At 39.9% G+C, this 22,139-nt stretch overlaps 1 protein-coding gene across 11 annotated transcripts in view; it reads left to right on the forward strand.

The window, feature by feature from the left end:
- Positions 1-22,139, forward strand: part of ITPR2 (inositol 1,4,5-trisphosphate receptor type 2) — a 242,560-nt gene that overhangs the window by 96,933 nt on the left and 123,488 nt on the right. For all 11 annotated transcript variants that reach the window (XM_021538669.4, XM_085570357.1, XM_085570356.1 and 8 more), the window contains 9 exons: positions 805-978; positions 5,676-5,765; positions 5,928-6,053; positions 7,129-7,251; positions 8,634-8,834; positions 12,230-12,481; positions 13,894-14,019; positions 19,276-19,404; positions 19,981-20,101. In XM_021538669.4, the coding sequence (XP_021394344.2) occupies positions 805-978; positions 5,676-5,765; positions 5,928-6,053; positions 7,129-7,251; positions 8,634-8,834; positions 12,230-12,481; positions 13,894-14,019; positions 19,276-19,404; positions 19,981-20,101 (1,342 nt within the window). The remainder of the gene's footprint in view (positions 1-804; positions 979-5,675; positions 5,766-5,927; positions 6,054-7,128; positions 7,252-8,633; positions 8,835-12,229; positions 12,482-13,893; positions 14,020-19,275; positions 19,405-19,980; positions 20,102-22,139) is intronic.

Below are 22,139 nucleotides of genomic sequence, written 5' to 3' on the forward strand. Positions count from 1 at the left end.
GCTGATAGTTTTTTTGGCATATTATCTTCATTAATAATCTTGGAAGAACAGAGAGCGTTACAAAGAAAGAAAATGTTTAGATCATGCTAAATCAAGAACTACACATAACAGTGAAAAACCCAGATAATTTGAGCAGTACAAGAAAAGGAAAAAATTAGATTAATCTTAATAAGTGGCAACCACTCAGATGGTGAGAAATTCCATGAACTTGAGAGTCAGTTTGTCAGCTATATTCAGAGAAGTTTTTCTAAGCTGGCCTAACAGTGTGAAAGTCTGTTATTTTTCAGTATTTGATTATGGTGCTGTAGGAGATCATTAAAATTGCTGGCCATTCTGACTTTTCTTTGGATGCCCTGATTCCTTGTCATAGCATCCTTTTTTTTTTCCTTTTTCTTCTCAAGTACAGTTCTGAAGCAGTAGCTATTTCTAACTATTGCTTTAATAGTGTGTAACCATATTTTATAATGCCATGAAGATCATGATCAGTGCATCAGAGCTCACTGCACAGAACTCAAGAGCCTGTAAATCTGCCTGTGCTAAAAATGTTTTGCAGTGTATTCAAGAAGGTGAGAGGATATTGTGAATGTTTTAAAGATCCTGTTTTGGGCTACTACAGCTTCTGCCTCTGCTAAAGGTTTTTGATAAATGGGGGCTAAAAGCCTGCATGTGCCATGTTTCAATTGCACAGGAAAGGTTGCTCAAGGCACCTGGAAAGAGGCTTAGAATGGGAACTGTCAAGCGAATTACCCAGCCATAAGTGCTGGTGCTACTGCTGTAACAGCTTCACAATTTCTCCATTTCCAGGTTCAGTTGCTGGTGTCCAATCAAGACGTGGATAACTACAAGCAAATCAAGGCTGATCTTGACCAGTTACGTCTGACTGTAGAAAAATCTGAATTGTGGGTTGAGAAGAGCAGCAATTATGAGAGTGGAGAGGTGGGAGACAATCAAACCAAAGGGGGAGAAGAGCCAATGGAGGTGGGTTTAAAGCCTTTGCTGTCAGAATTGTTTCAATATTGATAGGTAGTTTCATGAACAACTGCAAAATCTTGCTCTGGTTAAGCAAAGTGGCAAAGTGGAATGTGAGGTATTCTGCCTGAGCTTTAGGAACTGACGGAAAGGGAAATAACACCTCTGTTATCAATGTATTAAATATTCTCTCCTGATGCTTTCAGGAACTGCATTCTTAGGTCACAGGGCTGCCTTCCTTTCTAGGTGCAACCCACAGTGTGCAGCAGCACTCTGGAAATAATCTGGGAATTGTGTGCTGGCAGTTGGGTTGACTTGCTGGAAGAAAAGAGGAGTAGACAGTGTCCTGCAAGTAAGGGAGAGGAGCACAATCAAACTCATGTTTTCAAACATTACAAATAATTCCACCCTTCAGCACATAAGACTGACCTAAGAATATTGAGATTTTGTAGGTGAACAAATGTTTTCATTTCTTTGGCCCTTGTCATACCACTTTCTCAGGATATACTCTGACTTGATGTAGAACTTGAATTTAGGACTGAGAAGACCTCTATTAAAAAAAAACAAATCTTTTTTTTTTTTTTAGATTTCATTGTTTGGATTTTTAAAATTTTGCTTTTTAGTGCAAACTGAGGTCACCATTTAATAATTTAACTCCAGCATGAGCTTTTAAGAAAACACAAAGTGTTCCTGTGATTGAGGTTCGTGCCATAAGATTAGATAAAGCAGGCTTTTCCACCAATATTTATTCCCACTTTTCCATTTTCATCAGAGGAGGTGGGGAGAGGTGAACAACTGTGATTTCTGACATGGCATTTTCCTTGTTCTCTTTCCTGGTGCCAAGAAAGATGGGTAAAAAAGGTCTCAGGGAAGTAGAAAGCCAAGTGGAGGTTATACAGCATTGTAGAGGCCACACATTAGGAAAGAAGCTGGAGAAAGCCATGGAGAAGAGGGAGGATGCTTGCAAATATCTGTGACATAGACGTGGCCTTTTAGATGGGGAAGCAGATTTTTGGTGGCTTCATGCAGGGGCAGATTCAACACTTGAAGGAAGAATCCCAAATTCTTGCAACAGTGTAGGTCCTACTCTTTCCCTGCTCTATCTTAGCTGATGTTTTGATACTGCATCTTTAATGGTGTGAGAATTAGGGAGGAATCTGAAAGGATGTGGTATTTCCTTCTTTCTTTCCTCAAACACAGCTCTAGTAGAAAAGAAAATGTTTCTTTAGGTATTTAATAAATCAAAGAGGTAATGGGGAAACAGAAAATATAATTGTATCAAGATTACAAAGTTTTTTAGCTACATTACATTTTTAAAGTGTCATTTATTCCTATGGGTAGCCTTGATAGCAAGGAAACTCCAGGAAAAGGGGGCAAAACAATGTGTTTGAAACAGAGGCAGCTCTCAATTGGATATTTTGAGTGGTTTTTTCCCATGAGGCACCTGTGGGTCTGTATGGATTAGCAGTAGATGCACAGTATTATCTCTGGCAGATCAGGGAGATTATTGTATCAGAGCGGTAATATGTAATCTGCTGGTTAGATCATCTGCTGGTAATTCCCTGAGAGCTGGGCCAGGTTATGGTAGCTCAGGATCTTGTCCATCTTTTTTTTCCCACTGCTAAATTCTTCTTTAACAGTGCAGAGGTGATTTTACCTGGCAAAAAGTAACATTAGATAGTCAGTACTCTCTTTGAGGTCTTAAATGAGATGTAGGAGGTGTGATGTTGGGCATAATCTCCAGTATGTGAAGCAGGTGGCTGGCTTTAAGCAGACAAAATTCCCATGAGATCCATGCTTCCTTGGGATGGATGCTGGATATTCAGAGCTGGATGAACCTCTGGGTCTTTAGGGAAAATGCCTCATTTGCCTGTGTTTATTTTTTACCAATCAACGTTGAAGTGCTCACAAGGACTTAAATGATATTCCAGAACACTCTTATGTTAAGCCCAAATTTCTGTTGTCACATGAAACCTGTTGAAAGATGTGCATAAGAGTTTAAAAATATCAAGTTCTTTTGCTTGTCCTAGGTAATTGTTTTTCACCTTACTGTCATAACAGGTGAGCCTTTTTTTTCTTTTTTTTTTTTTTTTAAATCACATGACTCCAGAAATAGGATTTGTATAGAAAAGGCCTTGTTCTTATAAAAGTATCCAGAGTTCTCCACAGGAAAAATGGTAAATCTTACATCCATGCAGGACTGTCTGGCTAGGGACTGGAGATCAGAGTTGCAAAGAGTACTTGGAGAAGTTAGGTCAGAGATAAATGAGACACCAATAGGATTAGGAAGAAATGCTGAAACTGAGCTCCTATAAGAGCCCTGCTTGAGAAGGAGAAATCAGATAAAGCCTGTTCACTTGGTTCTCTCTAGGAAGGGTATTCCGGGTCTGTGTAGATACCACAGACCATGGAAAGTGTGATTTTTATTGTCTTGTCCCTGGAGGATGCTTTGGTGGTGTAGCAACAGAAACACAGCTCTGAGGAAGAGAAACAGGCTCAGTGAAAGGACTTTAAGGTGAAACTGGAATAGACTGCAGTGGCATTATGGAGTTCCTCATCTTTTTCATCTGCTGAGGAAGTTCAGCAAGGTTTCAAGTGATCTAAACTTTCAGCACCTGTAAGAACCTGGTGTTCCCTTCCTTTCTTTTCTGGTCTGTGGCACCTTGCTTTGGTTCTGGGAATGTTTGAACGAGCATCCCATATAGGTTGAGGTTGTGAACTGGGAATTCTGCGTGTGTCCCTCATTCCCCTGGTAAGGAAATACAGCTTGTGGAGGGCAAAGCTGTGCCATGGGGACACTGACACGTGCCTTGCACTGCTGTCCTGCTGGGATGAGGGACACTGGCTCAGACTGAATGCTGGAATCTGGGTCTCCACTGGCAGTTAGCAAGAAAGGATCTAAGACTGGTGCAGAGTGTTATTCCAGAAATTTTATGGGTAGAGGGCATAGTCTCTTTCAGGAAATATAATTTCCTTAAGGTGGGGTACTCAGCTGAGAACCTTCCTACCTGAGATCTGTATGCCTGCCTGTCCCCTGTGGAAAAGTGTGACAGGGAGTGTCTGTCATGGGGCATAATGAGGCCAGATCTGCAACTGAGTGTCTTTGGTATCCCAGTGGTGTGATTATCTTTCAGTAACTACTTCCCTGGCATACTCTTATGGGCTCAATAAACAATTGTTTATTTTGTTAAGAGAAAGGATAGATTCAGCAGTTTAATGCTGATCAGTACTTCCAGATAAGACATACAGTTCACATGGATTATAAAACTACTTTGGTGAAGGAAGAATGCTGATAAAACTAACAGGTAAATTAATCTTGGTTAATCCACAATCCCAGAATGGAAGAGGGTGGTCAATTATAGCAAAAAGCCTGAAACATCTCTCAGCATATTGATTCAAACAACTAGAGAGATGGCAGCCTGCATACTAACAAACCTAAACAAATAAAATCCACTGTTGTTACATAGATCAGCACTGAACAGCAGTGCTGACACTCTTATAAACAGCTTCCATGGCCAAGTGGTGCAGCTGTTCTTACCTCACTGGAAATTAGGACCAGATGGGATTTATAGAACTCCTGAACTTCACCATCAGCTAAGAAAGTTCAGAGAGAGGTTTCAGGACACATAAACGTTCAGCTTGATGTGCATATGTTTGTTTTAGTGTATTTCTCTTTTCTAAAACAGTAGGAAGTTTGAGGACACAAGGAAACTCAGAAATGCACCTGTTTCTTCTTTTTTTTTATGCTGGTACACTGGTTTAACATCCTTGTGGTCATATTATGAGTCAGTCTCAAGATCTGCTAGAGTTTTTCTTCATACTTTATAACGTCAGCATCCGAAGTCCAATATTTCAGTTTATTTTTGTTTCCTGTTAAGAAAGGCTTACCACAGCTGACAGCAGAAAAATCCCCAACACTACCAGTATACTTAGTGGCAGTATTTGTGTACATGTCCTCCCATGTTTTGATTTGAGAGATATGCATGGAAAGGTGCGTGGGTGTTGGCAGTTCTTTGCTGACTTGATTTTTCTTATTTATCATACCCAGCTGGGGCTTTCCAGGAGCCAGGGCCCAGAGCATACAGCGTCATGACTTGATGGTGCAATTTAACATATGGTTCCTATTTGTTTTTAAATCTTTCCCTGTATCATCCAGAGATACAGCAGAAGCATCCCCTTTGTGGGAGGAACAGCTCTAATTTCTGCATGCTGCTTGTTCCTGTGCTCTTGAGAACTCCAACCTGCTTAAATGCAGAAATTGTCTTAAGCTCTTTCTCCAGAGCTCTTAAGCTCCTTCTCTTTCTCTTTTTAGCGTTCACTTAGACAGTTTTGTGATCTTTCCAGCTGTAAATACAGATTTTTGGAATGTGTGGTAACTACAGAAATACACTTTTGGTCCATCTCCTCACAGTGTTTAAATTCCTTAGTGTGCCTACTCTGTGATTTAGGGACATACTCTTTCAGAATGATCAGAAGCATGAAGACATAGAATAATTGCCTCAAATTACATTGGAAATTTGAAACAGAGGAAGGACTTGAATCTTTTCATTCAGTGGATAAATAAACGAGTCTTTCTTTATTATCTGTGTTACATCAATTCTTTGTGAGCTGCTGTAATACTTTGTCACTTGCTGCTATTAAATACAATTAATTCATGTTGAGGAAGTTGTAATAAATCTCCACTTGTCATATGTTCTTTATTACAGGAGTCAAATATTTTGAGCCCAATACAGGATGGAACCAAAAAACCCCAGATAGACAGCAATAAAAGCAATAACTACAATATTGTTAAAGAGGTTAGTATATCTGCCAAGAAACTTGCTTGACATACCTGTTTTATTAGTAGATTTAGTAATTATTTTGAAATAATATGCCTTTGGTTTTGTGTGACATAACTGGTTTATTTGCTTGGTTGCATGCTTATTTATTTATTTGGTTTGTTGTTTTTTAATTTATAGATTTTGATTCGACTCAGCAAACTTTGTGTTCAGAATAAAAAATGTCGGAATCAACAGCAGCGTTTACTGAAAAATATGGGCGCCCACTTGGTGGTCTTGGACCTTCTGCAGATCCCCTATGAAAAGGTTATTTTCCTAATTTTAGTTGTTGAGAACACAAACTCGAGGAAGGAAAAGGCCTTGGCAGGCCCAATAATCAATGGAAATATTTTTTAAAATCTGAATTATCAGCTGTGGTAGAAACAAGAAATGATGATGTAATTTTCTACCTTCAGAATAGTGAGTTTGGGCTCAGTTTAAGTACAGCTGCCTGTACAGTTTTATTTAAAATTTAGTATTTACTGCCTTGGGTACCTAGATGTCACAGTGCTGTCGTTCCTGTACCCATTCGTGAAGTAGGCAAACCTTAGGACCAAAAGCTTTCACAGAAAAATCTGAAACAACTTCTTTGTGTTTGTGGTGGACATCTCTAACCTAGTTCCATGTGCCTTTTTTTTTTCACAAGATACAGTTATTTGGTACTGATTTGGTGGCGTACAAATCAGTGAACTGGACAGGCTTTGAAAGAGCACATTTTTCTAGATCTTCTAGGAATCACTGAGAGAGAGTAAAACCTTTCCTGGGCTGTTTTCCTGTGTGTTATATTACAGACACAGGGTTCAGCTGTCGTCAGTAAAATAGTGCTTGTCCTTACAGGTGGTTCATCAATCATACTTAGGATACTACATGAGAAGAATATAAAATGGGGATGAAAATAATGAAACTAGAGATATATTTGTGTGGGAGTATGTGTATGAACACATACATCTGCTTCTCTATGTAGCTATAGAAAAACCAAATGTTTGCCAAAGCTTAAAACTATATGCAGAGTGACATTTTTGGTTTATTTTGCCTTTTTTTTTTTTTTTTAATCAAGCAACTTAGCACTTTTTTAAACTAGGAAATTATAACCACAAAAGAGGAACTCTTACCTTGACTTTTATGCTCCTATCTGTGGTTCCCTATGGTTTGATTCAGAGTAAGGTACAGCTGCTAATGGACTCCAAAGAAAACTACATCAGTTACTTTTGCCAGAGGGAGAAATCCTGCTCTATAAAGGCTCTGGAGACTTTGTTTATTCCTGGCTGAATTGATGTTGTGTGGTTTTAACAAGTATGTTTAGGTATACCCAGCTGATTCTGTTTGTCCTTACTTCCTGCAGAGTGATGAAAAGATGAATGAAGTTATGAATCTAGCCCACACTTTTCTTCAGAATTTCTGTCGAGGAAATCCTCAGAATCAAGTTCTCCTCCACAAAAATCTCAACTTGTTCTTAACTCCAGGGGTAAGTATTTCATTTGAAATAGAATATGATAATTGGAATTAAATTCGGGTTTGCTGAAACATCCCAGTGCTAAATAAATAATTTCACTAAATTATGCCTCCCCTCTCCTCTCTCATTTCCCTTAGTGCTGCTTTTTATGTCATTTGCTTTAATGTTACCATTTTAAAAGTGGAAAACAAAAACCAAGGAACCTGTGGGGTTTACAGGGGTTTACATAAATGTGTCACATCCTTGTCTTGAACTTAACTCTGATTTTATTCATCCTGATTCACTGATGGACAGTAAAGTCAAGGTAGAAGATACTGTGACTGCTGTCATAAACCTTGTGTAACAACAGAATCAGACTCATATGTTTTTTGTTGATGATGCTCCCATTTAATTCAAGTAATCTAAAGTCTGACCTTCTATAGAATGACACTTGCTCAGTGGATCTACTTAGCAAAACATGCTTTTATTAGAAGAAATTGTGAGTATGAGGGTTGCAGACCCTGGCCTGTGCATTTTAGGAACATTTGTTCAGTTGTTCTTTATTTATGCTCTTTTGTGACATTAGTGAGCAGCTCTGAGCCAGGGCCTGGATTCCATCACATCCAATGCTGACACTTAGGTGCAAAGTGTGGAGCCAGCTTGCACTTGTATTTCTTTTGAAGCTGATTTTCTGATCATCCATTGCAGTTCTTGTGCTTTTGTGCTCATTTTGAAGCAAACTTGATATGGATTCCTATTAGATGATACTAAACAGACATGTATATTTAGGAGCACACCTCAGGAGCCTTTAGTCCAAGGGACCAACCTAGAGCAATAGCCCAAGAATGCACAAAGTCTGGGTGCTGTGTCCTCAGCAGAATCCCTTCTTGCTCCAGATCTGTTCCTTTAGTTCCATGCTGCTCATGGATACACAGCCCTAGACTCCCTCTGGAGTTAATGTAGAAAGCAACATTCTCTTTGAGACCATCAGGCTGTTTGTGCGGGGATTTGCCTGCTGGAAATCCTCCTCTGTGAGCCCCAGAGAGAGCCAGAGCAGCTCATCATCTCATCTGGTGGCCTCTTTGCAAAGTTTGATGGTGAGTGGGGCCAGGGTGGTCTCAGGTGTCTCATACTTCAAAGCCCCTGCAGAGTGCTCTAGCAGTGTAGTGTGTGTGTTTGCGTGTTCACCTTCCACATGGGCACAGGATTGGTTTATGTCCACTTTAGGACTGTTTGTGCTCATAGGGAAGTGTGGAGAAATCCCCTCAAAACTGGAAGCTGGACCCTGAGATAATTGAAAAGGATTTCTCCAGTTTCCCTTTCCCAGTGAGCCTTCCTCTACTCGAGAATCCCATGCCTCTCTCAATCTCAAAGCAGATCTGCTGTGCTCATGAGGCTGTTTTTGATCTGTTCAGCTCCTGGAAGCTGAGACCATGAGGCACATCTTCATGAATAATTACCTCCTGTGCAACGAGATCAGCGAGAGGGTGGTGCAGCATTTTGTGCACTGCATCGAGACCCACGGCCGGCACGTGGAGTACCTGCGATTCCTGCAGACCATCGTGAAAGCAGATGGCAAATACGTGAAAAAGTGCCAGGACATGGTAATGACAGAGGTAAGCAAAGACTTCGCATGTTAATCACTTGAGTATTTTGAGGCTGTTTTTCCTGCTCTTGATACCAGTGAGATATAATGGCATCCTCGCTTTAGAATTTTAAGCGGCGTCACAAATAATGAATATTTTAGCAGATGTTTTTGGGAGTTTCATCTAATTTTGTAAGGCCATCTGTATAACTACTAGAAGGAAAACATGAGTGTTAGCATGGTGATACAGAGATGTCTATTTGTAGATGATGTAGCATGGAAATCTCAGAGTTACATAAACCTTCATTTTTCTGTAATGTAATTTAGGATCACTTTTATCCACTCTTGTAGAATGGGTTTGTCATACAAGAGGCTCTTACCTTTATGGATTTGTCTAAATAGTGCTATAAACCTTTTTTTTTAGCATGTAGCATTTCTAAATCCTAGCTTCTGCCTTTTTTGTTGTTTTGTTTTGTTTTATATCAGAGCATTTCTGTGAGGTCAGTAGAGCTGCCCTAGCTTTACCTAGCTGGATCCAGTGAATTCAACCAAGTGGTTTGTGGAAAAATCTTTATGCCAATAAATTTCCTAAGAAAATACCTAATTGACTTTCTCTGCAATTAGGATTTGATATATTGTGAGCATGATAAATGAAGTCTTCAACTTGCAGACACTTGCACATTTAACTGTAATTATGCTAACAGTTCCTTGAGATTAGTAAGTGGGTAACACTGAATATGGTGAAAAGTCATGGTTGGATTAGAGTACAAGGAACATTTTTATTTGCTTTACAAAGTGTCTTTTTTTTTTTTTTTTTTTTTTTTTTTTTGGCTTGGTTTGGTTTTTTGAAGAGGTGTCTTTACAAAGAAATCAGTTTTTTGTGGTATGAACAAAATTAAATCCCACTGAAATTTTATTCCACAGCAACAAGAGGAAAACTTCTAATTAAGAAAATAAAGCTTCTGCCTACATGGATAACCTTTAATGAAATTCACCTCAACCTTTTCAATTTGATGGAAGTATTTTAACATGCAATATCAATTACAAGCCTTTGATTTACGTAATTCAAACAGTTCTTGTGCCTTTGTGGTTTTAGATTTTTCTGCTTCCACTGAAGGCTCTTGTTGAGGTTTTTTTAATCATCAAACAAAAATTTCAGATTTTTCTCAATTGCAATGTATTTTGCTATTGACCTGTAGCAGCAGAAAGATAAACTGTCATACTACATTTTCAAGCTGATTCCATGACAAAAGCAGAAATTAACTTGGATATGGCACTCACATCATAAATCCTGCAGGAATTTTCTAGGGGGAGGGAGCAACCCTGTTTTGATGAAATAGGGTAAGATAATGATCTGTTTTTCAAAAAGTAGGAAATTACAGGTAAGTAATTATGATTTCTTAGAAAAGGATGCTAATTGTGAAACTTGAATAGCACTTGAATGGCAATCCACTCTAAAGGGAACAAATGGTTGGAGCTTGCCACCGAATTGGGACAGTTTGTCTGTGGACAACTGAGATATACTTTGTGGCCTGAAATAAGCTTTTCCTGTACCTCCAGATGGGGCACATAAACAATTTACCACAAGACAAAATAGAATATGACTGTACAGCTTGCCTCAGCTCCTCCTGTGTTTTCTTTCACCCACAGGAAGTATATTGTAGCTTATTCCTGTTTACTGGGAGTGAGGGATAATCCTCATATTTATATGTTCTAGAAAGTGCATGCAGATGAAAGAGCACCATGGCAAGAGAACACTGTTGTAAAATACATTGGACATCCCCAATCTGGCTGATTCCCTCGATCTCCATGTCTGCAATGATGTTTACTAACCTGAAAGGTTCCTTAGGGCACTTTTTCTCATTACAAGCAGGCTTTGAGGTTCCTGGAAGAACCCTGCCTGTCAGTGCAAACACTATTACAGAAGGGAAAGCAGAATTTACTTTGGGTCAGATCAATGGGCAGCAGAGTTTTCTATTACCTGTAGTATTCTGGAGTAATATTTTGCACAGTATCAACAGCTGCTCCAATACTGGACAGCATTAATTATATTATCATAGAATTCTAAACTCGCTGAAAATATACTTTAATGGCAGAAAATGCTGCTGGGTTGTTTTGTCCTAAGCTCTCATCCCTTTAAATTATTTTTTTCTGTATTGTGGATTGTCTGAAAATGTCTGAAAAGTCATGGGTATAGTAGAATACTGTAGAAACCTAAAGATAAATGAGAAATTGGAATTGCAGGAGAGACCGATTTCACAATTCACTCCAGCCAAATGTCAAAGTAAAAATAAGCAAGAAACAGGGTAAGCACAAACAGAAATGCTGTGAATTCAAAATTTGAAGTGTTGAAACCCTGGAAAGTGTAATGAAATGCTTCTTGACTTTTCATTCTGGGAGACTAATTTTAATTCCTGTTCTTGCTTCTTTCCCATTTCTCAGCAGCTCCAGCAATCTTTATGACTACACTTGAATTGAGTAAACTGGGATTTCATGTCACATATGGACTGGAATAGGTCAAGTGCCTAATTCACAAAATAAGTGTGATTTTTGAGCTGCCAGGGTGTGTTCTGTACTAGGAGGGGTTTGTGGGAGCTTCTTTCACCCACATTGAGAGTGGATTGTGCTTCGAAGGACAGTGATGGAGAGAAGATTCCAAACAGGGTTAGAGCAAAGCTCTTCAGTGAGATGTGCTGAGATGGGGCTGCCGGCATCCAGCGCCGCTCTGGATCCTCTTGAAATGAGCTGAGCACTTGTAGCAGAATCAAACATGTATCACATACACCAGTTTTCTGCTAATGAAAGTGCTGACATGACACAGACAAAGTAATGACCCATCATCTGCCAAATTTGCACAGGGTGGGAAGAATCCCTTTGTTTCTAATACTGAGCAAGGGTGGGGAAAAGCTGGGTTTAATTCCAGGTGAGCCACAGGCTTTTTGTGTGAGGCAGCATGGAAGATTTCATCTTACTGTACCTCAAGTGCTCATCTATGAAACAGGGATAATAATGCATCCTGGCCTCCTAGCAGGAGGTGAGGATAATTAATTAACTTCACACAAACATTGACTTGGTAGGAATAATAAGGATGGTGTGCTGTCTTAGGTAAAGACAGAGCTACACTGAAATTAAACCTCAAATTCACCTTGCATTAGTGCATTTCATGGTGAGTTATTCCAGATTTGCACTTATGTTGATAAGAGCAGAAATTTGCCTTGGATTTTGTTCTGACATGTTCATTTGGCAAACCGCATCAGAGGAAATTTTGTTTTGTTTGGGTTTTAGCTAGAGAATCTTTGCATACTTAGAGATAAAATAAGAAATTAAGAAAATTAGAATCATTTAGGTTGGAAAAGATGTTTAAAATCATTGAGTCCAAAATGACTGCAGCGCAGGGTGCTCAGAGCGTTGTGCTCTCTTCCTCAGCTGATAAATGGCGGTGAAGATGTGCTGATATTCTACAATGACAGAGCATCCTTCCCAGTGCTGCTCCAGATGATGTGTTCGGAGCGAGACCGAGCCGACGAGAGCGGGCCCTTGGCCTATCACATCACCCTGGTGGAGCTGCTGGCTGCCTGCACAGAGGGCAAGAATGTGTACACAGAGATCAAGTGCAATTCACTGCTGCCCCTGGATGATATTGTGAGGGTAGTGACCCATGATGACTGCATTCCTGAGGTACGATTCATTTTTAAAAATGCAGACAATGTTTTGTTGTTTGTAATGTACTAACAAGTTGAATATTTGCACAGGGAATGGGCTGGAAATGGGTGGTGCTTCTTAAGGTGAATAAGTGATAAAAGATAGACAATATTTATTCCACAGAAAATTCCTTGATCTTAATGCATTGTTTGTCAGCTTTTCAGATACTGTGTTTTGTGTTGGGTTTGTCCAGTCACTGTCAGAGTTTAATGCTCCTGTAACTTCTGGCTGAAACTGTGAAGATCCAGCTGAATGTTGGGTTAAGCCAATGTTTTGCCACTGCCTGAATTTCTTGGAAATGATGGATAAAATTCTGTCCATGCTGAAGTCAGTGGGCATTTGGGTGAAGCCTCATTTTATTAAACTCAATTGCAGTCTTGCAAATGTTTTTATTCGCTGCAGATGAAGGCACAATTCTCCATGTGCCATGCTAAAGTAGGACTGTGATATTACTCGGTGGAAAAATGGGGCTCAAAGCAACAGAACTGGGGCCTGCAGGAGTTAAGACTCCCTCTGTGCCATGAAAATTGCCCTTGTAATCAAATGATCTTATTGCTAAAAACAAATATGTTTGCTTTGCTCAAAAGTTCCCCTTAACATTAATTTCAACAGATGGTAATTAGAAAAAAAATCCAAACAAAAGAAACCTGAAGGTCTGATCTGAGTTTTCTCTTCACTGCATAAAACATATGGAACTATCTCATCTCCCTTGACCGTGATAAGAAATTTTCAGTGCATTTGCATATGTTTATATTTAATCTATACATTTTGGGCACTGCATATCCATTTTTATGCTGTGTATTTACAAACTTGTCATGCCAGAGAGGAGTCCTGGCGTGTCCTTCTCCTAAGCTTTGTGCTGCCATTGCTGTAGTCTCAACCTTTCTCTGGCCTTTAGATCCCAAATGCAAGTGCGGCATTAGGATTGTGGAAATACAGGCACTTAGTCCCAGCTCTGCAAAAGACTTTTTATTTTATATTTGGCAAGCTTGTCACAAGGCTTCAACCTACTACAGTCAACTGGGAAGTGCAGGAGTGTTCTGCATTTTGACAGCCTCTGCTTTGGAGCCAGGCCTTGCTGGTCTTCATATCAGTTAAATACCAGAATCATTACTGGTTTGTCTTGTGGGGGTTTTGTCATTACAGAAAGGAAGTTTGCAAAACCTTTTCATTTTTCTTCCTCTGGTCTTTCAGTAAACACATTAAAGCATGTGTTGCCCTGCTTCTCCCTAAATCTTCAGAACCAAACGTGCATTATTATAGTTATGAATGTTTGTAAGTACTGGAAAGATCATCTTTATTTTCAGTATTTTTGCAGATAGAAAACATTATGTTAATTGATTTTACTGTTCCATTTCCTTGTGATTGTGTTTTTGCTGTTCCTGCAGGTGAAAATTGCTTATGTTAATTTTGTTAACCACTGTTATGTGGACACTGAAGTGGAAATGAAAGAAATCTATGCCAGTAACCATATCTGGAAACTTTTTGAGAACTTCCTTGTTGATATGGCAAGGGTAAGCTTCACCAGGTGTTAAATATTATGGAGTGGTCATGGGTGACAACTGAACTAGCAGTAATGGGGTTTTTTTGGTGAACTTTTATTTTGTTAACTATTTTTATTCAAAATTGACAATAGGATAAGTGGTTAGTTGCTTTGTTTGTTTAACAAACAGTCATGTCTATGATCTTTATCATCATTTAACCTGCTAATTACCAGTAGCCTTTTCTTTCTAAAAGGGCATCTTGGAACCCGTGCCCTTTTCTTACATAGAAATAAATTGGGTGTGTGTACATGGCTGAGAGCCTGTGTACATCTTTTGAGAATGTGCATTACATGTCATTATGGTGGTGACTAAAAAAACCCACATCTGTAATCTCTTTTATTCTGTTACAGTGAGGATCAGGGATCAAGATCTTCTCTGGCTTGTGTTCCTTCTTTAGTCTCTATTTTTGTCTTTCATTCTGTCACTGCATTCTCATTGCCAATGTGAAAGACAGGTGTAGAAGTGTGGTCCTTCAGAATACTAATTCAAATAGAAATTACAGCTGCAAGGTTACGGGGCACAGTCAGTACCACAGGCCTGCCATTCCTGTGGTCCTCAGTGAGCCTCATGGTGTCAGTAGCTGCTGAATTAAATTCTAAGTTACAAGTTGAATTCAGCTTCCTTTCCCAGGGATTTTGAAAGCAGAAAACAAGAGCAATCTTATGAATTCCACAGCAATTAAATACAGTAGTAGAGCCATGAGGGAAAGCTAGTGTCATGTAATGATTATAGCCTGCACTACATGTCCTTTACTAGGATGTTAATGCTTCTTGTAATCATAAATAATTACAATATTAATGACAAACAATTGTGTTGCTCTTTCTGCTCAAGAAGGAGAACCATGACTGTGGCAGGCACATTCTTCTCTCTCTCAGGATTTTTTCATATAGGAGCACAGAGAGAAGAAAGCGAAAACAATTTCTATTTCTGCTCCTTGTTTTTCCCATGTGGAATGTGTTTGGAGAATTGTTTACCTGGGGTGAGTGCTTGATTGGATTCTGGTGAGGATTGTTTGAGCCTGATGGCCAATCCAACCCACCTGGGGCTGGACTCTGGAGAGAGGGTCACAAGTTGTGAGGTAGTTAGAAAAGTAGGTACGTAGTTTTAGTATCTCCTTTAAATATTATATTAATGTATTACAGTATAGTTATAATAAAGAAATCATTCAGCCTTCTGAACTGGAGTCAGACATCATCACTTCTTCCCACCAGGTTCACCTGCATTTACAATACGTGAGTTTTTGGGTTTTTCCCAGTCCATGGTCCATTAGATTTTATAATATTTAAGTTCCCACTCCTTGCATTCTTCATTTCATTGAAATTAAGAGAAAAGGTAAAGAATCTCAGTTTGGTCCTGCAGCAGACAATGACCCTAAAGTAATAGTATGCCACAAAATTATTCTTGTGAGACCTATTAGAAGAAAATAGAATGAATTTTGGTTAAAAGAAGAAGGAATGCAAAGACTTAAGCTCTACAATAGTTACTGGGACCTGTTCATTTTTTCTGTGAAACAGAAACCTTAGATTATTTTTTTTTGTGTGTGTGTGGGGGGTTATTTTGTTTTGGTTTTGTTCTGGTGTCTTTTTTTTAAACCTTTATATTTTCTGGGGGCAGGTTAAGGCAGGGATGTTTGCGCTCTCTTATTTTGGTGGTAGCCATTTTCACTAGTAATTAGTCCTTTACAAACCCTGTTTTCTTGCTGCTTTTTCTCTGTGGTTGTGTTACACAATGAAAGCCCTCCTGGACAAAAACAACCTGGGTTGAAAATTAAGATGAGAAACATCCTTGGAGGAGGGTTCTGACTTTTAACCTTATTGGTTTTATCTCAAGAAGTATTTTCTTCTATTTAATTCCCTTTCTGGGCTGCCCTTTCCTGACATATCCTGACCCTGACTTTCCAAACAGACTATCCCTCCTCCCTAGCCCTTGAACGTGGCCAATTTTCTGTGTCCCTGGGCTAGAAGCAGACAAATAGAAAGAAGGCTCTGAGCAGGTTTCCTCTCATGAGCCTGGAGACAAACTGCACTGTGCTAAATGCTGGGGGCTTGTCCTGATGCTGGTGACCACTGACACTGTTTTCACACACCCCTCTCCTAAGAGAAATTAGACCCCAGGTCTTCAGATGTGGAGAGGGAAAATGCTGCATTTTGAGTGTGGGTGCTGTTGGCAAAATGCAGGTTTATTCTGCTCTCCTGCAAGCGTGTCAGAAGTGCTCTGGCCTGTCCTACTCTTCAGCCATGGATAGCTGTATTTTCCAGGTTATGGAGTGTATTTGCTCAGATTTGGTGCTCTGGGGCCCTGACAGAGCCCAAGTGTTATAAATACATCAGTGTTCTGTAGCTATCAGGACAGTTAGAATGCTGTCAGCCTCATGAAAGATGTTACAATAGCTTTCAAAGCATTTAGAAAAAGAGCCCTTTGATCCTCTGTGTTCCAGTGAGCTAAAAGGGATGCTTTTGCATGGGGGAAGGGGAAATGCTTTTCTTTTAGCTGCTACAAATGCCTGTCAGTGGTTGAGTTTGTGAGCTTTGAGTCTGTTATTGGAGAGCACCAAGGTGAAAGACGGAGAGCGTTATCCTCAGGTTGGATTCCTTCTGTTTTAGATATATATTAAAAAAAAAAAAAGAGTAACTGATTTTTAAAATCTGTTTCTGGATTGAGGAAGGAAATATTTAGTCCCCAGCTGTCATTTTCCTTTCAACAACATGATACATTGCAAAGCAGGCACGAGGCGGATCCGTGTATAAACTGGGTTTGCCAAAAGCTGTCGCGCTTTCAAAGGCACCCTGCTTCTGCAGCTTCTGCCAACCTACTTTCTGCTGGGTGTGACTTACAGCCTTGTGCTGAGCAAAGTGGGTGCTGCTGAAGGAAAGGCTTCCCTTTCCTGTGTGTGGCCCAGCCTGTGTAAGTCAGCAGCTGTAGTCTGAGAAGGATTAAAGACAAGAGCCGAGGATCTGACAGTTGTAAAGTCATCCTGGCTTTCTCCGCAGAATTTTTGAAGTATTATTCATGTGAGTTTTGGTTCCAAAGCCTCTTAAGGGGTTTTAAAACACTGCTTTCTCAATCCTCATCTCCATTCCATGCATTTCGGGGTTTTGGTTTTTTCTTCCACAGGGGAAGATCTTTCAGTTCCCAAAGGGCAGAGGGATAAGAACAAATGAGAGGATTTCCAAATTCCTTCTGCGCTGGGAATTTTTCAGACCAGTGTTTGAGCAGAGTGTCATTCCTACATATGGCTCTGCTTTTCAGGCAGCTGAAGGGGAAAGCTTAAAAGTGTTCTGGAATTCAGTTTTGGTGATTTCTGCATTCACTGTGCTAGCACTGCGCAGCTCCCTATCTTTCTATAGGGATTGCAAGTGTTAATCTCAAAGCTAGTGGTTCCAGCCAAAACTGGCATGCAGATTAATTAAAAGCAAAAGAACTTCCAGAGATTTTAAGTCCTATGGTCTCTTAAAAAAAAAATTAATAAACAGGTTTTGGTTATTAGCTGAATCATTTACCTTCATGAGGACTGGGGGAGGTGGTGCTGTCACACTCTTCCCAAAACAGAAGGGCTGATGAGTTTGCTGTTTCATTTTAGACACTGTTGCTTCTCTGACCAAAATCTTTCTTGGGGTGATAAAAAAAGCACTCTGTGGAGGCATGACTGATTTATCTGACACATTTTAGATAAGCAGACAAGCAAACTCCTCAAGATGCCTCATTTGTCTAGGTCTGAAGTTATCTTTGGTTATTCCTCTGCCTACTGCATGACAATGTTTGTGTGCCAGACCCAAGGTGCTTCTGTGTTCCCCTGAGCTCTATCATACCCTGAACACAGGTGCTTTTGGATGTCATGTCAGTAAACTTCCTTAAAACATTCCTGGTGAAATTGCTGTCTTGGAGTGACAGTGGCAGTGTGTAATTAGAGAGAATCTTTGCCCTGTGTGAGATCAGGTGCTGTGGATTATCTCTCTGCTTCTGTCACCAACTTTTCTCTGTAACTTTAAGCAATTCAAACAGCTTCTCTGGACTCCACATCCCTGAAGAGATGTAATGGTAAGTGTGTGCCACTCACTTTGTGCCCAAACACAAAGGTTTGGGATTATGTGTTAAATGCACAGATGACAATGAAAAGACTTTTCTGGTGTTTCTGTATACAAAATAAATTCTGCTTTTGCATAGGCTCCCTAGAACATTGCAGTCATCTCTGGCTTGCATAGGTGAAAGAGAAAACAACTTGTTAAACATGACTACAGCTGCTTATTTAAAGGCTGTTGAAGTGGTAGTATGGCTACAGACTGTACTACTTACTTGTCCAGTCTTGCCTTTCTCACTGGTTCTGGCTCTCTGTAGACTCCTTTCCATACTGTGTACACTGGCATGTGCAAAGTCAACATGACTCTGTATAGATGCTCAAAAGTGTTGAAAAAAATAAAGGAAATACTTGAAGGATGTAATCCACACCAGTAATTTTTCGCTTTCTTTAAGTGTGACATCTTTACGCAGCAACAAACTTTAAGTGTTGTACCAAAGGGAGTCTTCAGGAACCTTTTGTACAAATCTTTTCACTCCCTTTCCACCATTCAATCATCCTTCTGTGCTCCAGAGTTGTCCTGGTATCATCCATTCCCTTTTTTCATTGTTTTAGCTTGGCTTCTGTATTTTCCCCATGTGGCTTCCCAAAGAAATGCTGCCTCTCTTCCAGTACCATCCTAAAGCCTGTTGGTATTGAGCATGCTGTTTCCCTTCCCTCATTTCAAACATTTTTCCTGCAAATGAACTTCACCTTTTCCACCTAGTTGTGGTGATTAATTGTTGAGAGAAGCTAAATGTTGTATGAAATCTTTCTAACCTGAGTCGTTTATGTCTCATCTGTCTCTGAAGCATCTTCCAACCAGCCCTGCAATGGGAGGAAAGGTCCATTTTCTTCTTGAATCTGTCTGAATGTGTAAGTGACATGCAGTGTGCTGATTTAGGGGACTCTTTTCTTCATGGTGTGGGAAAGAAGAGGCAGGCAGCCAAAAAGAATTAGTTCAGAAGAGAAGGCTGGACCTCTGAGAAGAAAGATAAGCTGTAACAAATCCAGCTTCAACTCTAACATAGTTCTCTCTGATAGATACTATATCAAAATCTTTTGTTTTTACTTTAAGAAGAAATATCAGATGTGTTGTAATAAATACAAAATAATGAAGCTTGCTTACTGGGGAGAATTAAATCTCATTGTTTCCTCCTCCTTCCCTGCAGGTTTGTAACACAACCACAGATCGTAAACACGCAGACACGTCTCTGGAGAAATATGTCACTGAGCCTGTCATGAGCATTGTGAGTGGCTTCTTCAATTCACCATTTTCAGATAACAGCACCAGCCTCCAGGTAAGGAGAAGAGACACAGACAAATCAGTTATTCAGACCATTAATGAGATATCTTCTGCTATCTGCATGGGAATGTTGTCTCTTTTCATCCTCCTTTAATTTCTGTCTCCTCTCATGCCACTGACTACCAGCTTAATCCCTCTTTAAAACACTTAATTCTTCATTTTAGTCACTTGCATCTCAAACCAGCAGACAGCTCAATGTGGTCACAGTTACTTCTGGCTCTTGTGAATTCATTGGAGGGAATATCCTTGCAGAAAAATCTTTGTGAGGGAGATGCTGTGTCCTGTGACAGAAGGGACACTCGCCTGAGAATGGGAAAAACTCCTCTGTCCTTATGGTGTGTACTGTGTTTGCTTGATATCAGTGGCAATCTGAGGAAAAATTGCATGATTTAGCCTTTTTAGTGGTGCAGCATTGATTTCTGCTCCTGCCAGACCTAAAGATCAAAGAGAATTTAATGGAGCTATAAGTTGAGTCTACAAGCTAAAACCCCCTTGGTTTACGTTGTGTCAAACCCTAGGGCAGCTGTGAGGAGATCCTTAGAGGTAAAATTCTGTTTGTTTTTGTTTTCAGACACACCAGCCTGTTTTTATTCAGCTGCTGCAGTCTGCTTTTAGAATTTACAACTGTACCTGGCCAAACCCAACACAGAAAGCCTCAGTGGAGTCCTGTATCAAGACTTTGGCTGAAGTGGGTAGGTGCCAGGTTTTACTTTGTGTTTTAAGATCAGAGTTGAAATTTAACAGTTTTTAATTTGACTCTACCATTCTCAAATTGTGTCAGTAGTGATTTGAGAAATCCCACTTTATTAGGGTAAATTCTTCCTTCTTTAATAATCATTCAAACCTGCCCTATCAAATTGAGTTGTCAGGGTGACACTGGTAGGGCAGAGGAATGAGCTTGCTAAGTGGGTGCTGATTGAGCTTTCAGCCATCAATTTTAATTTGATGGTTGAAACTCTTGGTGATTTTAACTTTTTAATATCAAGCAAGTTATGCTATTAAATCACAACATAAGCAAAGGCATTCCTGTTAAAATAATCTTTTAAAAAATTCTTACCCTACATTAAAAAAAATAATCTTCACCAGAACATAGCTAAGACTTGCAAAAGTTAATTAAGTTAAATTTCTGTAAATATGACTTTAAAGTCTTCTGCCATGACAGAATAAAGCATTATTCAATGCAGTTTCCAAAAGTCAGTGTTGCTGGTTGCTTATAGAATAATTTTCTGCTCAGCGTGAATGAAAGCTGAGTAGAGGCAGAGGAACATAGAAACTGGCTAAATTCTATTGTTGATACATTTATTAAAAAGTATTAATAAATTATGCTGAAACAATATGAGAAGGTCCCAGAACCACCTGCAGCACTGTGACAATCAGCTCCACATTTAGACTCTTGGAATAGCTTTACAGGAGTATCATTTAACATTTTAGCCCAAACATCTCATTAACTTTCTGTGTGACTGTGAATAAGCAGTTACCTAAAAATTTAGCAACCTTCAATTGTTTTATTTGCTGTGCAAATGATTTAATTATGGATCCATCTGGCAAAGGAACTTTGGAAGCTGAAGACATTTTATTTCCTTTATGCTATAGCTACTACAATCTCACATAAAGCTCCATCTCTACAACTTCTTGTTTGTGTGTTTAACATTTATGCCCTTGCTCTTCTCTGGCATTTCTGGAAATGGTCATCAATAAATTACTTCCTCTGGGAGTCTGGGGAAAGGGGGAGAAATAGGGCAGGTGAGAGGAGGCTTGAGACCAACCATGCCCTCTGTGTGCTTACAGACAGCTCTATATCTTCATTTTTGTAGAACTGCATCTAAAATCAAATTCTAGCTCAGAGAGGTCGTTGTGTTATCTCATCAAGATGAGGCTGTTTGGAGACATCTGAGCATGGGTTTATTTTCCATTTGGCTACGTGCCCACAGCACACAGCTGATTCTAGCATGAAAAATTTCCAGCAAATTCCAGCAATGCAGAGCTCTGCTTATTACTGGATGAGTCAGACCAGGCTCTCACTGGGCTTTCTCTTCTCCCAAGAAGCATGTGCTAAGACAAGAAGAAAAGGCCTCAGGTTGCACCAGGGGAGGTTTAGGTTGGATGTTAGGAAAAATTTCTTCACAGAAAGGGTTGTCAAGCACTGGAACAGGCTGCCCTGGAAAGTGGTTGAGTCATCAGACCCAGGAGATACTTAAAAGTTGTGTAGATGTGGCTCTTAAAGACTTGGTGTAGTGGTGGATGTGGCACTGTTAGATTACTGACCCTTTATCTTCAAGGTCTTTTCCAACCTAAATTATTCTATGATTCTGCCCTGTTGAGACAGCCAAGCTGAATTTCTCCCCACAGCAGCTTGAAAGGGAAACCATGGGTCACCCTAAGGGGATGGCAGATCCAGCTTCAGCCAGGTGTGCCAGCACATGAAAGGGCTGGTGGGCTTTGGTGGGCAGTCCTCTGTGTGCCTCTTGTTCCTGGGGGCTCCAGGAATGGCTGATGTCTGGAGTTGGCTTCAGATATGTGACTTTGTTCCCTATTTGTGGAACCTGGTTTCTTCCACTATAGTCCTTTCTTTCATTCTATTTTCTTTTTTCCTGGAGGTAGTTTAGAGTTGATTTGGTTTTGGGTTTTTTTTGGTTTTTTAAGTAAGTTCTTGTGCTGTCCTATGGGTCCAAGCTCCTTCTTGATTCTCTGGTTTCCCACCCATGGGCCCCCAGCCATGCCTTGGGCACT

Source organism: Lonchura striata, chromosome 1A (assembly GCF_050655825.1).
Source record: "Lonchura striata isolate lonStrDom1 chromosome 1A, ASM5065582v1, whole genome shotgun sequence".
In the NCBI taxonomy this organism is placed as follows: domain Eukaryota; kingdom Metazoa; phylum Chordata; class Aves; order Passeriformes; family Estrildidae; genus Lonchura; species Lonchura striata.